The 17,204-nt window shown below is 36.7% G+C and overlaps 1 protein-coding gene across 1 annotated transcript in view; it reads right to left on the reverse strand.

Annotated features, from left to right (window-relative positions):
• Nucleotides 1-8,760: 8,760 nt before the first annotated feature.
• LOC125666696 (E3 ubiquitin-protein ligase ubr3-like) overlaps nt 8,761-17,204 on the reverse strand; it is a 49,357-nt gene continuing 40,913 nt past the window's right edge. Inside the window, exons 34-36 of the mRNA XM_056151815.1 lie at nt 16,076-16,285; nt 12,591-12,730; nt 8,761-11,992 (exon numbers count right to left, since the gene is read on the reverse strand). Of these exons, the coding sequence (XP_056007790.1) occupies nt 11,875-11,992; nt 12,591-12,730; nt 16,076-16,285 (468 nt within the window). The 3' untranslated portion in view covers nt 8,761-11,874. The remainder of the gene's footprint in view (nt 11,993-12,590; nt 12,731-16,075; nt 16,286-17,204) is intronic.

The following is a 17,204-nucleotide window of genomic DNA, read 5'->3' on the forward strand; positions in this document are numbered from 1 at the left end:
AAAGGATCATTCATAAAATTCTACATAAGTGAAAAATTCTCGAATGAAACGTAAAACAACAAATACAACAAAAGAAATCATTTGAAGTTGTGAGTATTCGTGTCGTATGGGGCTTTAATGAATATTTGAAGGTATGTTTTGACACAACTATAGTGGGAAAATATATTAGGAATTCTTATGCTAAATTTATGAGACGGCAATACAAGAATACAGCGATATGAGGCCTCAAATGTGCGCATTTTCTTGTGTGCCGTAAATCGAAGGTTTTTTTTTTTTATCAAGGATGGATCTGTAGCTCTCTGATCTGTCCCAATATTTTCAAAGGTGAAGATAACGAACAGTGATCACGGTTCCCTGGACACACCAGAGGTGGGATCAGGTGACTAGGAGGAGTAAGCATCTCCTGTCGATGACAACCATCATGAGCCCTATATCTTGATTAGGTAAACGGAGTTATCCGTAGTCAAAATCAGTGTGCCAAGAATGGTCTAACAATCGGTATGAAACACGTCAAACAGTATTTGATCCAATGAAAGATTGTATTGACGAACTAGATCGTTATAACGACCATAGAAGTGGCGAAATGCTGACTTTAAACGAGACTGTTGAAACCCCTGTATCATCAACTTATTTGTCAGTAGCTTGCCTCGATTTAAAAACTGATCATACGCAGAACAAGCTCTTGCGTATCGAATCAGTTGAGAGATATAAACACCATATGCAGGTGATAATGGAATATTGCTACATAAATATGGGAAGTTGACGATGGAGAAGCTGACATCATCCCGTCTGTCATGAAGTTGAGTTGTTAGTTTGCCGTTAATATCTACTTTCAAAACTATCTAAGTATGAAGCAGAAGTGGACGACTCGTGGCATGCATAATTAAGAGTACATTGGGATATACAGGCTTTAAACATAGCCCGTATATTATCATCTGAATACGTGTGACTCATATTAAATTAGAAATATGTGAATAGGATATGGGTTTCGCACCGTAGTGTGAGTTTTAAAAACATCAAATTCAATGTAAATATGAGATAATTGGAAGAAAACTAAATGTAACATCATTTTCATTGATTTTGTCAATCTTAAGGTATTTGGAGTTATGGTATTTTATGGGGAAATTCCGGATTTCTATTAATTTTCTATTTTAAATGTAAACGGTCAATCTTTGTGAAACAGATTTACATGATTTCTACATGTATCTCAATTTAGGAGTAATGTTTTGTGTAAAGATGTTTGTTTCTGCTTGTAACGGTGTGATCGATGTTTTGAAAGTCTTTGTCCACTAGAAAAAAAAACATTGCTAACTTATTACATGAAGACTGTTTGTTGTCTTCCCCATGTCAACGGTTTAGAAAAAAACTGCTTAATCATAAATATTTATAAATTAATTGTGGATATTGGGAAATCATTGCATAATAGACATACAGTAGAGGGAAACCAGTATAAGAGTTATTGTCCTTGACAACATCTTTATTATTATAAATAATTGATTTTCTATGGAAAATATTAACGTTTTCACGATCAATAGTCTACCAATTTGTAAATAAACTTCATGTGAAAGATATACTAGTATTTCTATCATGCACAAAGTTTAATATAATAAAGACTTTTGCAAAAACTATGACATAACACGAGGATCGATCTACCTTAAGTTTTAAGAACACATCTTTTATACTGTTGCTAAATATTTGAATTTAAGCTTAGATATGCAGAACAGGATTTCGTATTCCTTGGCACTAGCGATACTTTTAGGAGATAAAGCATCGACCTCTTGTCTTATTGCCAATAAATCAATCAATCATAACTCCTATAATTAATAGAGAGTTGGACAAACACGGACCCCTGGACACACTAAAGGTGGGATCAGGTGTCTAGGAGGAGTAAACATTCCCTGTCTACGGTCATACCTGCCGTGAGCTCTATATCTTGCATTTTTAATTGATACTTACATTCATTCAATCTAATTAAAATTAGATCCTTTGATCCTCTCACGTATATCGCTACACAAGTATATCTAATTTTAATTAGATTGACATTCATTAAAAACACCACAAATATTGGGTAACTGAATATGAAAACAGAAATACTGAGATACATGTATAAAGCATGTTTGAGGATGATCTGAATTAAGCTAAAAAGCTGGGTTTGGGTTTAAGGATTAAGACTGAGGTTCAACCTTTGAAATCGTTGTATGATTGCATGGTACATAGGAAAAGTGCCATTTTCAATTTTGCCTTCTACAATGCGAAATTCAAATTAGATCGGCGAAAATTAATTCCAACATACCTGCATGTCTTTTTTCTAGCAAACAACAGAAAAGGACGAGGAGATACTACTCGATTATCAAAGAGTTTTGCTTAATTATAAAGATTGTATAATTGCCGGAGATTAATAGAAAGGGAAAGATAACGAACAGTGATCAATCTCATAATTCCTATAAGGAATGCAAAATAAAGAGCTAGTTGGGTAAACGCGGACCCTTGTTCTATGATAACTATTGCACACATGGCTTCTCTGCTAGTTATACAAGTACGAAGGAGAGTGTATATTGAAAAGTAAACACTTTCGTGTGGGTATCCCCCCTTTTTATACGATGAGAAAACAGGTTATGATGCTTTTTGGGCATATGCAGGGACCTTTGTGTAAAAAAAAAACCCGCCTTCCTCAATATATAGGGCTCACGGCGGGTGTGACCGGTCGACAGGGGATGTTTATTCCTCCTAGGCACCTAATCCCACCTCTGGTATATCCAGGGGTCCGTGTTTGCCCAGCTCTCTATTTTGTATTGCTTATAGGAGTTATGAGATTGATTACTGTTCGTTATCTTCACCTTTCCTTTGGCTTTTGGTCCTTTCAATTGTGTTTAAGTATGTTTTCGTAAGTCACTTTCACACGTCTTGTTTTGATGTTGTAATGACCATATCATGCACGTGCATAATTGGGGCGGAAAAAATTAAATATAAAAAACAAGATTAATTGATTGCTACGTGTAGCCATATATCCCTGTCGCCGCAAAGTAAATTAAGTTGAAGCACAAAAGTCCCATAACTCCTGTAAAATTTGTCGAATCAAAATTTTGGCGCAATATGATCAACTACATATGGTGACTAACAATACTACAATCCAGTGAGCGGTTTCGGAGGAGTTGCGTCCACAGTGTTTTTATAGTGTAGCATGTACAAATTCAACAAGGTTCCTTAACTCTTGTGAAATTTGTCGAATCAAATTGGCGGCGCAGTATGACCAAAGTTCTACATCTGGTGACGAACAATCCTACAAAATTTGAACAAAATCGATCCAGCAGTTTCTTCGGAGTTGCGTCCACAAAGGCAAGTGGGATGGACACTGGTATATCTGCCCCCTTCCGCGTTACGGCGGGGAACAAAATCATGTACCGTGACCTATTCTTTTTAGTACGGTGAAAGGTGAAGATAACGAACGGTGATCAATCTCATAACTCCTATAAGCAATACAAAATAGAGTTGGACAAACACGGATGGATTACTAAATAATGGTATTTTAGGTATCATATTACCGAGAACTTCGTTTTGGGGCTTATTAAGGAACTTGGCAAAACTTTCAAGTCCTCTGATGTTTTTCCTCGAATGTACTTTTTGAATGATATTTAATAGTTTGAAGAATATCATCACCTCAATTTAATTAAAATTATATCCTTTGATCAGCTCGCCTACGATCGATATACAGCAGATCAAAGGATACAATTCTAATTAGATTGACCAACACCTCTTTCTGCATTTCAAGTCTTTATTCCACTACAGACGCAATTCTTATTTTCTAGCTGAAATATTGCTTACTCACTGCCGTCCACTGCTGTTATATAATTGTATGTGGGTTTTTTTTATTATGTATTACCCCATGGAATAACGGCACATCGCGTGTACCTTTACCCTTCATAATTGATGCACACAGATGAAATCAACCGATAATTCTGGTTAAAAACATATGACAGTCTGTTTCTCATAGGAGTTCAATATTACTGATGGATACAATATTGACATGGTTATTGCATAACAAAGAGTCAATGACTCAGTTAAATCAGCCGTGTATCAGAGAAACAGAAAGCAAGAGAGTCCAGAAATCACACGCCTTCCCCGGAGTCCCTCTCCAATCTCTCACAGGTCTGTAGAGTAGGGGGGGGGGGGGGGGGGTCTCCCGGCCCACATTTTGACAACGTTCAATTACCGTTAAGTTTTCATGTGAAGTTAGTTAATTTTACATGTAAAGTAAGATAAGATATATCTGTTACACACCCCCACCCCCATATTTTAAGGTCACCTGAGTCACTTCAGTAACTTTATTGCTATCTGTTTTCGTCCGGCATCGTGTGTCAGTCGTAAACATTTGAACATTTTCAGCTTCTCTTGAATGGCTGAACCAATTATAACGAATCTTAAAATTACAGCACCTACGGGTAAAGGGGAACACATATTGTAAATTTCATGGACCCAGCCTCCCCAGAGTCCGAAGGGTGGAGCCAAAACTACGAAAAATTAATACAATCTTCAAAAATCTTCTATATTTCTGAACATGAAGCAGTCAAACTGCTATGAAAAGTTCTACTAAAATTGTGACACTTCTGACTCCAGGGTTCAGGTTCTATCATTATTACACAAGCACGCGAGGATGGAGTTTTCTACTGAATATTCCTGGAGTAGGAGTTTTGGATCCTATAACAAATTAACTACTGATACGTCTCATTTAGATATGTTTGTGTATATATATCAAACTTGACTTCGGGGGCTGTTTAATGCAAAAGATGGCCTAGATAAAGTCTTCGCTGCCCTATATAGCTTTGTTTCTTCCTCTGGTATTTGTGCTTGTGGCTGAAGCGTTAATACCACGGGGAACTGTGGGTATATTTGTTCGTTCCCACGAGAATCTTTAACTCATGATTAGTCTCCCCTGCATTATGCATTTCCCATTATTTTTCTTTGAACAGAGATTAAAATATACCGGTCGATGCATGCTGCTCCGGCATCCTAATTGGATCTAGAGGATACATACTGCACCACAGAAAACTATTACGAGTGGATATTGGAGGATTTGTGCAATTAACGTAAAGATTACTCTACTTAGAAAAAAATATGTGCTGTGTCAATGTGAAATAACTGTTGTAAAAAGAAAACCGCTGCGTGATACAAACTCACGAATTACAGCCTCATACTTTGTTTTTTACTCTCCTTTAATTACACATTACCCGCCGAACTAACCGGTTAAACAACCACACATTACCCGCCGAACTAACCGGTTAAACAACCACACATTACCCGCCGAACTAACCGGTTAAACAACCACACATTACCCGCCGAACTAACCGGTTAAACAACCACACATTACCTGCCGAACTAACCGGTTAAACAACCACACATTACCCGCCGAACTAACCGGTTAAACAACCACACATTACCCGCCGAACTAACCGGTTAAACAACCACACATTACCCGCCGAACTAACCGGTTAAACAACCAAATACAAAGTACTTTCCACATATCACAGACACGTGGACGAAATTTGTTCATAAAGTAATAAAATTTGTTCCCACGAAATAAAATCCGTTCCCCCCGAATAGAGTTCCTACCCACAAATGAAAGGTTGATTAGCATGCAGTAAAATTATTTTTCGATTGATTACGGATAACCTTCCGTAATAAGAATTTATCACTTCTTGGGAATGACACAGGAAGAAATCTGCATCAGTTTGTGTCAATATGGTCATTTCATTGATGAGCGCTATAGTTACGACGAATGCTTAAGTTTCCAAAGATGAGGTTGTCTTTCATAACTGACCAAATTTTCTTGGAAATCTTCAAGGATAGTCAGATGGATGTATCATAAGTGTCGAGAAAACGAGCTACGTGCGGTCAATTCTTAGTGAACTGGATCCTGAAGGTATGAAGATGAAAGGTGAAGATAACGAACAGTGACCAATCTCATAACTCCTATAAGCAATATAAAATAGAGAGGTGGGCAAACACGGACCCCTGGATATACCAGAGGTGGGATCAAGTGCCTAGGAGGAGTAAGCATTCCCTGTCGACCGGTCACACCCGCCGTGAGCCCTATATATTGATCAGGTAAACGGAGTTATCCGCAGTCAAAATCAGTGTACCAAGAACGGCCTAACAGTCGGCATGAAACATGTCAGACAAAATTTGCCCCAATGACAGGTTGTATTGGCAAACTAGATCGCTATAACGACCATAGAATGTCAATATGATTATATGTAAAGTTATTTTAATAAAATTAACGTTTCTTTACAATAACTGACAGGCGTACATGGTCGTGCGAGATCGATATGTTTTTCTCCTAAGTCCATATATTACATATCGAATCCCAAAGATACATTTGTTATATTGCAACATTAATTAAAACAAGAGACCCATGGGCCACATCGCTCACAAGAAAATTGTTATCGTGCACTTTGAATTGAATATTGGAGAGCCAGAGGTTGGAGGATAATTTCAAATAACTTGTTATATCATACGTGGTGGTCAGACGGGTTCGATGGTCAAATAGCTCAGTTGGTAGAGCACCTGACTAGAGATTCAGGAGGCCCGGGTCTGAGTCCTAGTCTGGTCCATTGCATTTTCTCCCTTCCTGTTACATGCCATATTACTGTGGGGTTTCTTATAGTTTTTCATTATTTCATTATTTATGGTTATTTAGATAAATTTTAAATCTGCATTATTTAAGGAATTACTTTAATTCTGGTGCAAATTATACGAATATATTTAAGTTAGTTTGGGCCAGTTTACGCTTTATAAACCTGCTTAACTACATTTAGATATCTATGGAAATGCAATGGCACAAACTAGGAACACGACACATCGGTAAAGAGGAATTTACCCATAAAAGCTTCAAAAATTGTGTGAACATAAAAGCCTACCACAAAAGACAAAACAGCAACAGCCCGGACACAATTTGTAGCAGGTATCAATAGAAAATATCTTGATCGCCTCTTCCTTCGTTCTGTTTACAGGAGTATTCCCGCAAAAATGTACCACATGTATGTAAATGTTAACTCGCATTTATTTAAACAAAGCAAATATAGAATTCGTTAATTCATTTCAGATATATTTTCGTCAGAATTCTGTTAGAATAACACTGCTAATGCGAGTGTAAGGAACGATGACTCTGGATAGAGATAGAACAATGTACATAACGTATTCATGCGCGTTCACGTTGTCTCCAAATCAAATGATAAAGAGAATATTATTGCAATTAGGCAACACTGCTTTTAAATGCAAGAACACAATAACCAATACTTTGTTTAAACCAACCACTTTGATATGTCCCATATTTTGCCGAAATTTCAATGACCAGAGATTGAAAACTTTTTGCATTATCTCACGTACATGGATCAACAAACGGTTTGTACTCAAAATCCGAAATGCAGTGCCAGCGATAACAGGTCTGGAGTCTTCCCGCTATCGCGAGCCAACCCAAAAAGAACTAGTTAAAAAAAACAACCCAGATTTTAAAGAGAAAACTCATTTAATGGTTTGCATTAATTGAGTTTTGTTGTAAATCATGGTATTTATCAAACTGATACCGTCATTATATACATGTACCATGTGATAGTCGTCTGTTCATTTTCAGAGCATGCAATGATTTATCATAATGTCAAGAAAACGCGCTACGTCTTTGGAAAGATGATGTGCGATTAATTTGTAGTGCACCGAATCCTGAAGTCAGCGTTTTAAGACAAGAAGACAATATGATATAATATATAAAGTTATCTTAATTAATGCTTCTTTCAAGAATTTCTCTAATAAATCTCAAAATTCTAATCTTCGCATTTTCGATGAAGTTTATATCACGAGAATTCGCAATTGAGCAATACATTCCAGATCGAATCTCAGAGATATATTAGTTACATTACAACAGATATCCAAACAAAGAGACCCACGGACCACATCGCTCACGTGAAAATTGTTAACCCTTATTTCAACCCTTGCCCTTTGAATTGAACAAAAACTGGAGAAGTTGGGGGATAATTTCGTTACCTCGTTATCGGTGTATCATGTAATGGTCAGACGGGTTCAATCGGCAGTGGCCAGAGAGCTCAGTTGGTAGAGCACCTGACTAGAGGTTCAAGGGGCCCGGGTTCAAATCCAGGTCTGGTCCGTTGCATTTCCTCCCTTCCTGCTATATATTAATTTAGGGTTTCTTAGGGTTTTACATTATTTCATTGTGTTATTAAGAACAATTTAAAATCTGCATTATATTAGAATGCTTTCATAACCAATTTCACAGTTTGGGCATGTTTTCTATATATTAACCTATTTTAAACTGTGGAACCCCATTGTGACCCTACCTTGACCACGAAAACCATCGTTTGAACAAATTGAAGTTTATGCTATTTAACAATGTTGTCACAGAGGTTGATAATTGGCTCAGTGGTCTTGAAGAGAGTTTCAAAAAATTATGAGACCTGCGAATGTTGTTTCACAAACTTCGGCAGGAAACATCTTGGAATAATATATTCTTCTGCAGTACAGGGTGCAAAGCCCCCGAGAGTTGATCAATTTATAAATGGATAACTTCAATGAAATGCATTACATAATTACCATCAGCACATATTCATATACTTCTTAATACTCAAAGAGGGGGAGGTGTGCCACAACCCCCCACCCCTCCCCAAGTAAAATTAGTATATGAATCATATTACAAATACAATCCTACTATTAATCTTCTTGGTTGTACTTCCGTAACACACAACAAACTGTGGGTATCATTTTTTGTAATCCATTTAACAGTATATTCAATACAAAATTCTTGGCAACAAAACAACAAAAAGAACATGCACATGTATTTCTCAACAAGCAATGCAACTCTCATCCAGCACTGTCACGCAACACAAACAAGCAATGCAACTCTCATCCAGCACTGTCACGCAACACAAACAAATGACTATCATAATCTGACAGAAACTTTCTAACCAGCGAATTTCAAACAAGAAATGAGATTTCAATATTCACCACCTGACCAACCCACCCAAAACCATACAATGTATCCTTTTCTATGCAAAAGTTGCATTTAGGTTAATCAGAGAAAATATCTTACTTTAAAAAATTACCCTTCAACACACTTAACAAACAGTATACAATGAGCTGATTCTACATCCCTCTAGTGACAAATTTCATCATATTGGCATGTCTCTACATGTATATAATACACACAGGCTGAAAACAATAATTACAAGGCTGAAATTCTCATACAGTAAGGACTGGAGAAAGTCTGGTTCATGAGAGAATCACGAGACACAAGATATCTACCAGAGCTTGAGATTCACTAATTAATGAAATGCCCTTCATAATAAGATAACAACTCGATCTTACATTAATGATATTTAACACATTTATCAAAGTTTTAAGTTAGAGAATCCTGTGTGCCGATTTCATCAACACGTGAAAAACCCACCACTATCACATTGTTTACAACAAGATTTGAACAATGTACACGGAACAGAATCAATCAGAATGAGATCATAAAACCAAGAAATTTTTTTTATATGGCATCACATTCCAGATAGAGGCAATCTGATTAAAATTAATAATGGAGTGGATCAAATATCCGATTTTAATCAGATCGAGATAGAGGCCATAGGTTGTAACTGAGGGTCAAAGTAACATTGACTCAAGGTCAAAAAATGGACCAAGTCCCTGTGGTGGTCACAAAATGGACTTAGCTCCTGCAGTGGACTAATTACATCCCTCACACTCCCTTGTGATCCACCACATAAAATTTCCATTTTCTCTAGAATGTATATATTAACCAAATTTGACGTCTCCAGCTGTAAAATCAATGATACGGTAAGAACACACCCATGAATTCCAATCCAGAAAATGGAGAGAATAAACTACCACTGAAAATTCACAACTACAGGTACTTACCAAATGAAGTCTTTATGAACACTAGTGTTTACAGTATTGTGATGTTGGTACCTTTTACACAAGCGGAAGTGCGCTAATTTACACAGAAAACGTTGCGTTGATGCAATGTGACATCAGAGGAAAATGACAGAATCGGAAAACCATAGTGTGGTGATCCGGAAGATCGGATAACACTCTCTGAAATCAACAGTATCAAAAACACGAAACATTGATGGGTATATAATAAATCTTAAATACACTTCATATCCAGTTATCTTTTCTCAACAATAAATGTTGGTCTCTATGAAAATAGTGATTTTACAGCATTGAAAAAGAAAGTCCTTAAAAGTATCATTGAAAGACAACTCATTGAATAAATTTACAGTGTGTGGTCTCGACCTCCGGATTTATAATTCTAAGACTGGGACGATACAGGTTTCTTTAGTAACGATACATATCATGATACAGCTAGCTGCCTTGATACGATACGTATCATAATATTTCTAAAATGACGTAAAATATACTTTTTGTCAGCTAAATCATTTAACACAAGTGTATTACTTCACATACTAGTTTCATTTTTGCTGTCTTAATTTAACAAGCTTAAAATCTAACAGAAAAAGCTAGTACTATAAACCAAGTCAGTAGGGTCCAAATCTATATTTCACTAAACGTGTCGATATGCATAATTACTGTAATTCATATCCATTGTTGTAGTATCTTATTTCATCATTACATCGTCCCAGCTCTATTCATGAAAATGCCGCATTATATTGTGTATAATAGTATCAGATAATTTTAAAAACCTTCTATACCTAGCATATTGTTCACTAAAACCAAATTATTAGTAAAATAACAAAATTAATGTCCCTGAAAACTATACTTTTAAATCCCTTGAAGAAATCACCGTGTACATGTAATTATATCACCCACTACATTACTGAGTTAGCATGTCTGAATGGAAAGGATATCATTAAAGAACTACCAAGAATAAGGACCTACATAGACTTCACATCAGGAAAAATTTGTGATACCATATCATTCCGCAGAATCGTTAGTGAGGATTTAATTTTGGCATTAATGGCGAGAGTGATCAGATAGCTAATATTGAACATCGCTAACAATTTATTCCATATCAGAGGTAATAGTTATCTTTTCTAGAATTATAAAGTCGCTAAAATTAGCTCTCGTTATATACATGTATATATTATTCATTGTTATGGAAAAATCTCAAAATTTGTGTCTCACTAAAAATTCCACTTATACAGTATATCTGCATCTTCCAAATATTTCTTTCTGGGAAATACATCACTGCTCATTTTCAGTCACGATTTGATGGACATCTGAGGCAACAATCTTAATAACATATTATGTATTGTAGATCACTTTTTATTTTGCGAGGCCTTATTTTCGCAAGTACCCGGGTATGCAATTATTCACAAGACATAACTTTCCCACATCATTACTTATTGCTTTTAAAGTCTGGTATTTTGAAGTGTTTATTCACCACATCTAGGTGTTCACAAATGACTAGTCTCGCGTAATTACATGTAAATAAAGTTTGTGCAAATAAAACGTGATTTACAGCATTTTAGAAACATGATCATTCTAAAAAAAAAATCCCGTCAGCTTCAAAATTAGCTTTGTGAAAAATAGCAAAACAAATGAAATTCTTCATCTTCAAATTGAGCATACTATCACTATCAGGGTTGAGCATTCAATTTATCCAGTGTTTGGTTTTTTCAAACAACTTCCTCTTGGATTGATCACAGAAACAACATGGCCGACTGGTTTTAACGACAAAAACCAGAAGGACAAGACAAATACTGTGACTGGCGAGTTCCATGCAGTGAGCTATGGCTTAACTTTCCTGAATGGCAAGGCCACATGTGACATGTTATCTGATTGGCTAGGCTACATGTGCCATGTTATCTGATTGGCAAGGCTACATGTGCCAAGTTATCTGATTGGCTAGAGTCTGTCCTGGTGCCAGATCCAACGCTGACAGCTCCTATCAAAGCTGTGGGTCAGCCACTGCTGCTGTAACAGGCGGTATCGCTCCTTACTCAAATACAGGGGCTTCCCTCTCCTGCAAAACAATACCAGAAATTCTACAGATGTACTGCTTCATCAAATTCTCCAATAATTATTTCATTAACATACAAATTTAAGAGACCCATGGGTTGCATCACTCATCTGATGGATTTCCAAATAGGCAGGTAAGTGAGTCTCACTGGGAACGTAATATGAATGGTTGGGGTGTTGGATGTACATTGTTTAACAGGACATTCAAGAATTTTTCACTCATATGGAGATGTCACCATTGCCGGTGAAGGGCTGCAAAATTTAGGCCGAGATGCTCGGCACTTACAGCCTTTGAACAGGGAGGGATCTTCATAATGCCACACCTGCTATGACATGGGGCCTCGGTTTTTGTGGTTTCATCCAAAAGACCACCCCATTTAGTCGCCTCTTGTGACAAGCAAGGGGTACTGATGACCTATCCTAAGTTCTAAAGAAGAGGTAAGAAATATTAAAAGTTTACGGACAGACTGACAACAGACAAAAGGTCATCAGAACAGCTTACTTGAACTTTCAGCTCTGGTGAGCTAAAAATGGTATGCAATGAAAAATGAGGAAAACCACAGTATTTTCCAGCAAATTGTAATTCAATAAAGGTCACTTACTTAAGGTCGCGGTCCTCCTCGCCATGATCATCGAGATACACAGACCCCCAGAGTGTTGCCCTCGGACCACGAATGACCACCACAATGGTTGAGTTAATCAACAGGAACATGGCAGTGCCTGCTCCACACTGAATGGAATGCTGCAAGATAAAATCAACTCATCACAAACTCCTCTAACCATCTAGATATAATCAAGTGGAACTCATCACAAAATCCTCTAACCATCTAGATATAATCAAGTGGAACTCATCACAAAATCCTCAAACCATCTAGATATAATCAAGTGGAACTCGATCATCACAAAATCCTCTAAGGGCTGTTCCAGAAATGATCAAATGGGGGGGAGGGGGGGGGGGGGGGGAGGGCGGCAAACGATATTTTTTTGTGTGGGTGGTTGTATTTTTTCATATTTTATTTGGTCCGTGGTTGGACTGTTAAAATTTTTTTTATTATGGGTAGTGGGTAGTTTCTTTTGTTTTTTAATTTTGTGCCACGTGGGTGTTGAATTTTCAGAATATTTTTATTGTCGCTTGTCGTGTTGGTTACAAAACGTCGGAGGGAAAATTGAAAACGTGCTTTCGAAATCGGAAGTAACATAGAACTATTCGAGTTGTCACTCTTTGTAGTGCATAACTTTCTATTTCCATTATGGCACTCTTCAAATTAGAGGCGCGTTTAATAGGATCCCTTGGGACGTGATGGTGGCGAACTCTGTAGAATATTACAGTTTACAGTGCATCGATCTTGGGAATATTTTGAAATCAATAGGTATTCCGTTTTCTAATAAAAACAGGCAAACCTTGGTTGATTTATGCGAGGGTACCGATGCGTTATATTTATCAGTCAGTGTGATGGTGATATAGAGGCCTCCATCAGAACACGAACGATTCTTGGAAAAACATATCCATACCCATTTCATGATAATAGCATCGCTTGGACTCCCAATCTTTCCAACATTCCCGCCATAGATGCCTTTGATTGTTGATGTGATATCATTTCTTCAGAACTACTGTGATACAATGTCGCACAGCCATTACCGCGTCATTGACTACTAGAATGTTTGTCCCGAAAACCTCGCGAGATTTGTACTGTTTTCATTTTTTTTTAAATATTTTTGTGGTGGGTCTGGTTAGGTTTTTTTTTTAATTAGATGCGTCATTGTAAAATGAGTTTTATCAATTTGATGGGTCATGGGGCAATTTTTTTATATTTTTTTTTATGGTTGCTTGGTATATACAAAAGGTGCCTCCCCCCTCCCCCCCATGTATTTATTTCTGGAATAGCCCTAACCATCTAGCGCAGCATATCATTTAAAATCACATTACACCAAAATATGAAGCATGCATGTATATATATGCATTCTTTAGCAATTATGATATTGAGTATGCATATTGATCTGATTCAACAGAATTCTTCATCAATACACAGATATTAAGAACATTTTCTTCATCTATGATGCTTAATAAAAACTGCATGGGAATTGAAACAAGAGGTCCATGGGCCACATCGCTCACCTGAGTCACCTTGGTCCATATCAGAAGACTTTCTATATATATTTGCATGTAAAACCGTAGTCCTTATTATGGCCCCAACCTACCCCTGGAGGTCATAGTTTTTGCAACTTGAATCTACACTATGTCAGAAAGCTTTCATGTACATGTGAACTTCTTTGGCCCAATGGTTCACGAGAAGAAGATATTTGAAGATTTTTCCTATATATTTGTATGTAAAACTTTGATCCCCCCTTGTGGCCCCATCCTAACCCCAGGGGCCATGATTTGAACAAACTTGAATCTGCACTATATCAGAAAGCTTTCATGTAAATATCAGCTTTTCTGGCTCAGTGGTTCTTGAGAAGATTTTTTAAAAAAAATTCCTATAGATTTGAATGTAAAACTTTGATCCCCTATTGTGGCCCCATCCTACAACAGGGGGCCATGATTTGAACAAACTTAACTTTGCTCTATGTTAGGAAGCTGTTCATGTGAATATCAGCTTTTCTGGCTCAGTGGTTCTTGAGAAGAAGATTCTTAAAGAATGTCCTTATATATTTGTATGTAAAACTTTGATCCCCCCTTGTAGCCCCATCCAACCCCCAGGGGCCATGATTTGAACAAACTTGAATCTGCACTATGTCAAAAAGCTTTCATGTAAATATCAGCTTTTCTAGCTTAGTGGTTCTTGAGAAGAAGATTTTTAAAGATTTTTCCTATATATTTGTATGTAAAACTTTGATCCCCTATTGTGGCCCCATCCGACCCCCGGGGGCCAGGATTTTAACAATTTAGAATCTGCACTATATCAGTAAGCTTTCATATAAATCTCAGCTTTTCTGGCACAGTGGTTCTTGAGAAGAAGATTTTTAAAGATTTTTCCTATATATTTGTATATAAAACTTTGATCCCCTATTGTGGCCCCATCCGACCCCCGGGGGCCAGGATTTTAATAATTTAGAATCTGCACTATATCAGGAAGCTCTCGTATAAATCTCAGCTTTTCTGGCTCAGTGGTTCTTGAGAAGAAGATTTTTAAAGATTTTTCCTATATATTTGTATGTAAAACTTTGATCCCCTATTGTGGCCCCATATGACCCCCGGGGGCCATGATTTTAACAATTTAGAATCTGCACTATATTAGAAAGCTTTCATATAAATCTCAGCTTTTCTGGCTCAGTGGTTCTTGAGAAGAAGATTTTTAAAGATTTTTCCTATATATTTGTATGTAAAACTTTGATCCCCTATTGTGGCCCCATCTGACCCCCGGGGGCCATGATTTTAACAATTTAAAATCTGCACTACCTAATAAAGCTTATTTATAAATTTCATCTTTTCTAGCCCAGTGGTTCTTGAGAAGAAGATTTTTTAATGACCCTACCCTATTTTTACCTTTTCTTGATTATCTCCCCTTGGAAGGTGGCCTGGCCCTTTATTTTAACAATTTAGAATTCCCTTTACCTAAGGATGCTTTGTGCCAACTTTGGTTGAAATTGGCCCAGTGGTTTTTGAGAAGAAGTTAAAAATGTTAAAAGTTTACAGACCGACAGACGGACGGACAGACGCCGGAATATGGGTGATCAGAAAAGCTCACTTGAGCTTTTAGCTCAGGTGAGCTAAAAAGAGCAAGGGACATTAAGTGACCAAATTCGGCCACCCTTCAAAAACCAATCACATCATTTTCGGGACGACACGTCCCTTCCTCAGGACAAACGAAAAGAATTACATAATGTGTCCACTTTTAGGTATCGGGTGTTGTTGGAACTCAGTGCTTTTATATTTATATATATATATATATATATACACCAATTATGTATAAATTGCATAATGTAAATATATTACATAATGTAAAATTATATATATATACACCAATGATATACATGTACCCATGAAAGTTAGAAAGCTTATTTCCAATGGGGTCCTTTTAATGCACGGATGTTGGCACTAGGGGATCATGGGGCAAAGAGAAACTGGTGAATATCTGTTACTTACATGGACACATTCAGAGACCCCCTGCTGAGTACAACAGCTCTGTCTGAAGCAGGTGTAGTGACCACACACGAGACAAATCGCAGGGTCATTTGGCACCTCCCCACAGATGACACAGGGCTTCTGGCTGTACGCCTGGAAGATCAGGTAGTATTGATGAGGCAGGTCAATCAACCACGGCGTGCTCCAGCTGTTGTTTGCCAACAGGAGTGTCTACAAATACATACATATTCATATGATAAATACATGCATATTCAACATGTGAAGTTTACTACAAACACATACATATTCATATGATAAACACATGCATATTCAACATGTGACATTTACTACAAGCACATACATATTCAACATGTGAAGTTTACTACAAACACATGCATATTCAACATGTGAATTTTAATACAAACTCATACATATTCAACTTGTGAATTTTACTACAAACACATACATATTCAACATGTGAATTTTACTACAAACACATACATATTCAACTTGTGAATTTCACTACAAACTCATACATATTCAACATGAGAAGCTTACTACAAGTACATACATATTCAACTTGTGAATTTTACTACAAACTCATACATATTCAACTTGTGAATTTTACTACAAACACATACATATTCAACTTGTGAAGTTTACTACAAGCAAATACATATTTAAAATGTGAAGTTCACAACATAATTATATGATAATTACATACACAGGGATATTCATCTGGTTGGGAATACAGTTCTCTTGTAGAGCATGTGACTTTCTAAAGTTTTTAATAACACTCTACCTAATATTTAAGGTAAAAAACAATAATTAATATATTTTTTTCATATTACCAGTTGTTGGCACCACTTTTCACCTTGTGGCGGTGAACTTGTTTACATACATGTAATGTAATCAATTGATTTTAAAATGTGTAATTTTACTTGGAGCATTATTTGAAAATAATATGTATACGGTGTGACCGTTGAGACAAGCGAAGACCCATGACATCTTACAAAACGACTTTTACAATTCATTTAATGCTGGAAATTTAACGCGGTTGATGTAAACAGTGTATTGTGACGTCATCATTAGCTGCGATATTTTTTCTTTCAAACCAATCAATTATCCACAACAAAACGTACGAAGGTAT

This window comes from Ostrea edulis, chromosome 10, assembly GCF_947568905.1.
Source record: "Ostrea edulis chromosome 10, xbOstEdul1.1, whole genome shotgun sequence".
NCBI classification, from domain to species: Eukaryota; Metazoa; Mollusca; class Bivalvia; order Ostreida; family Ostreidae; genus Ostrea; species Ostrea edulis.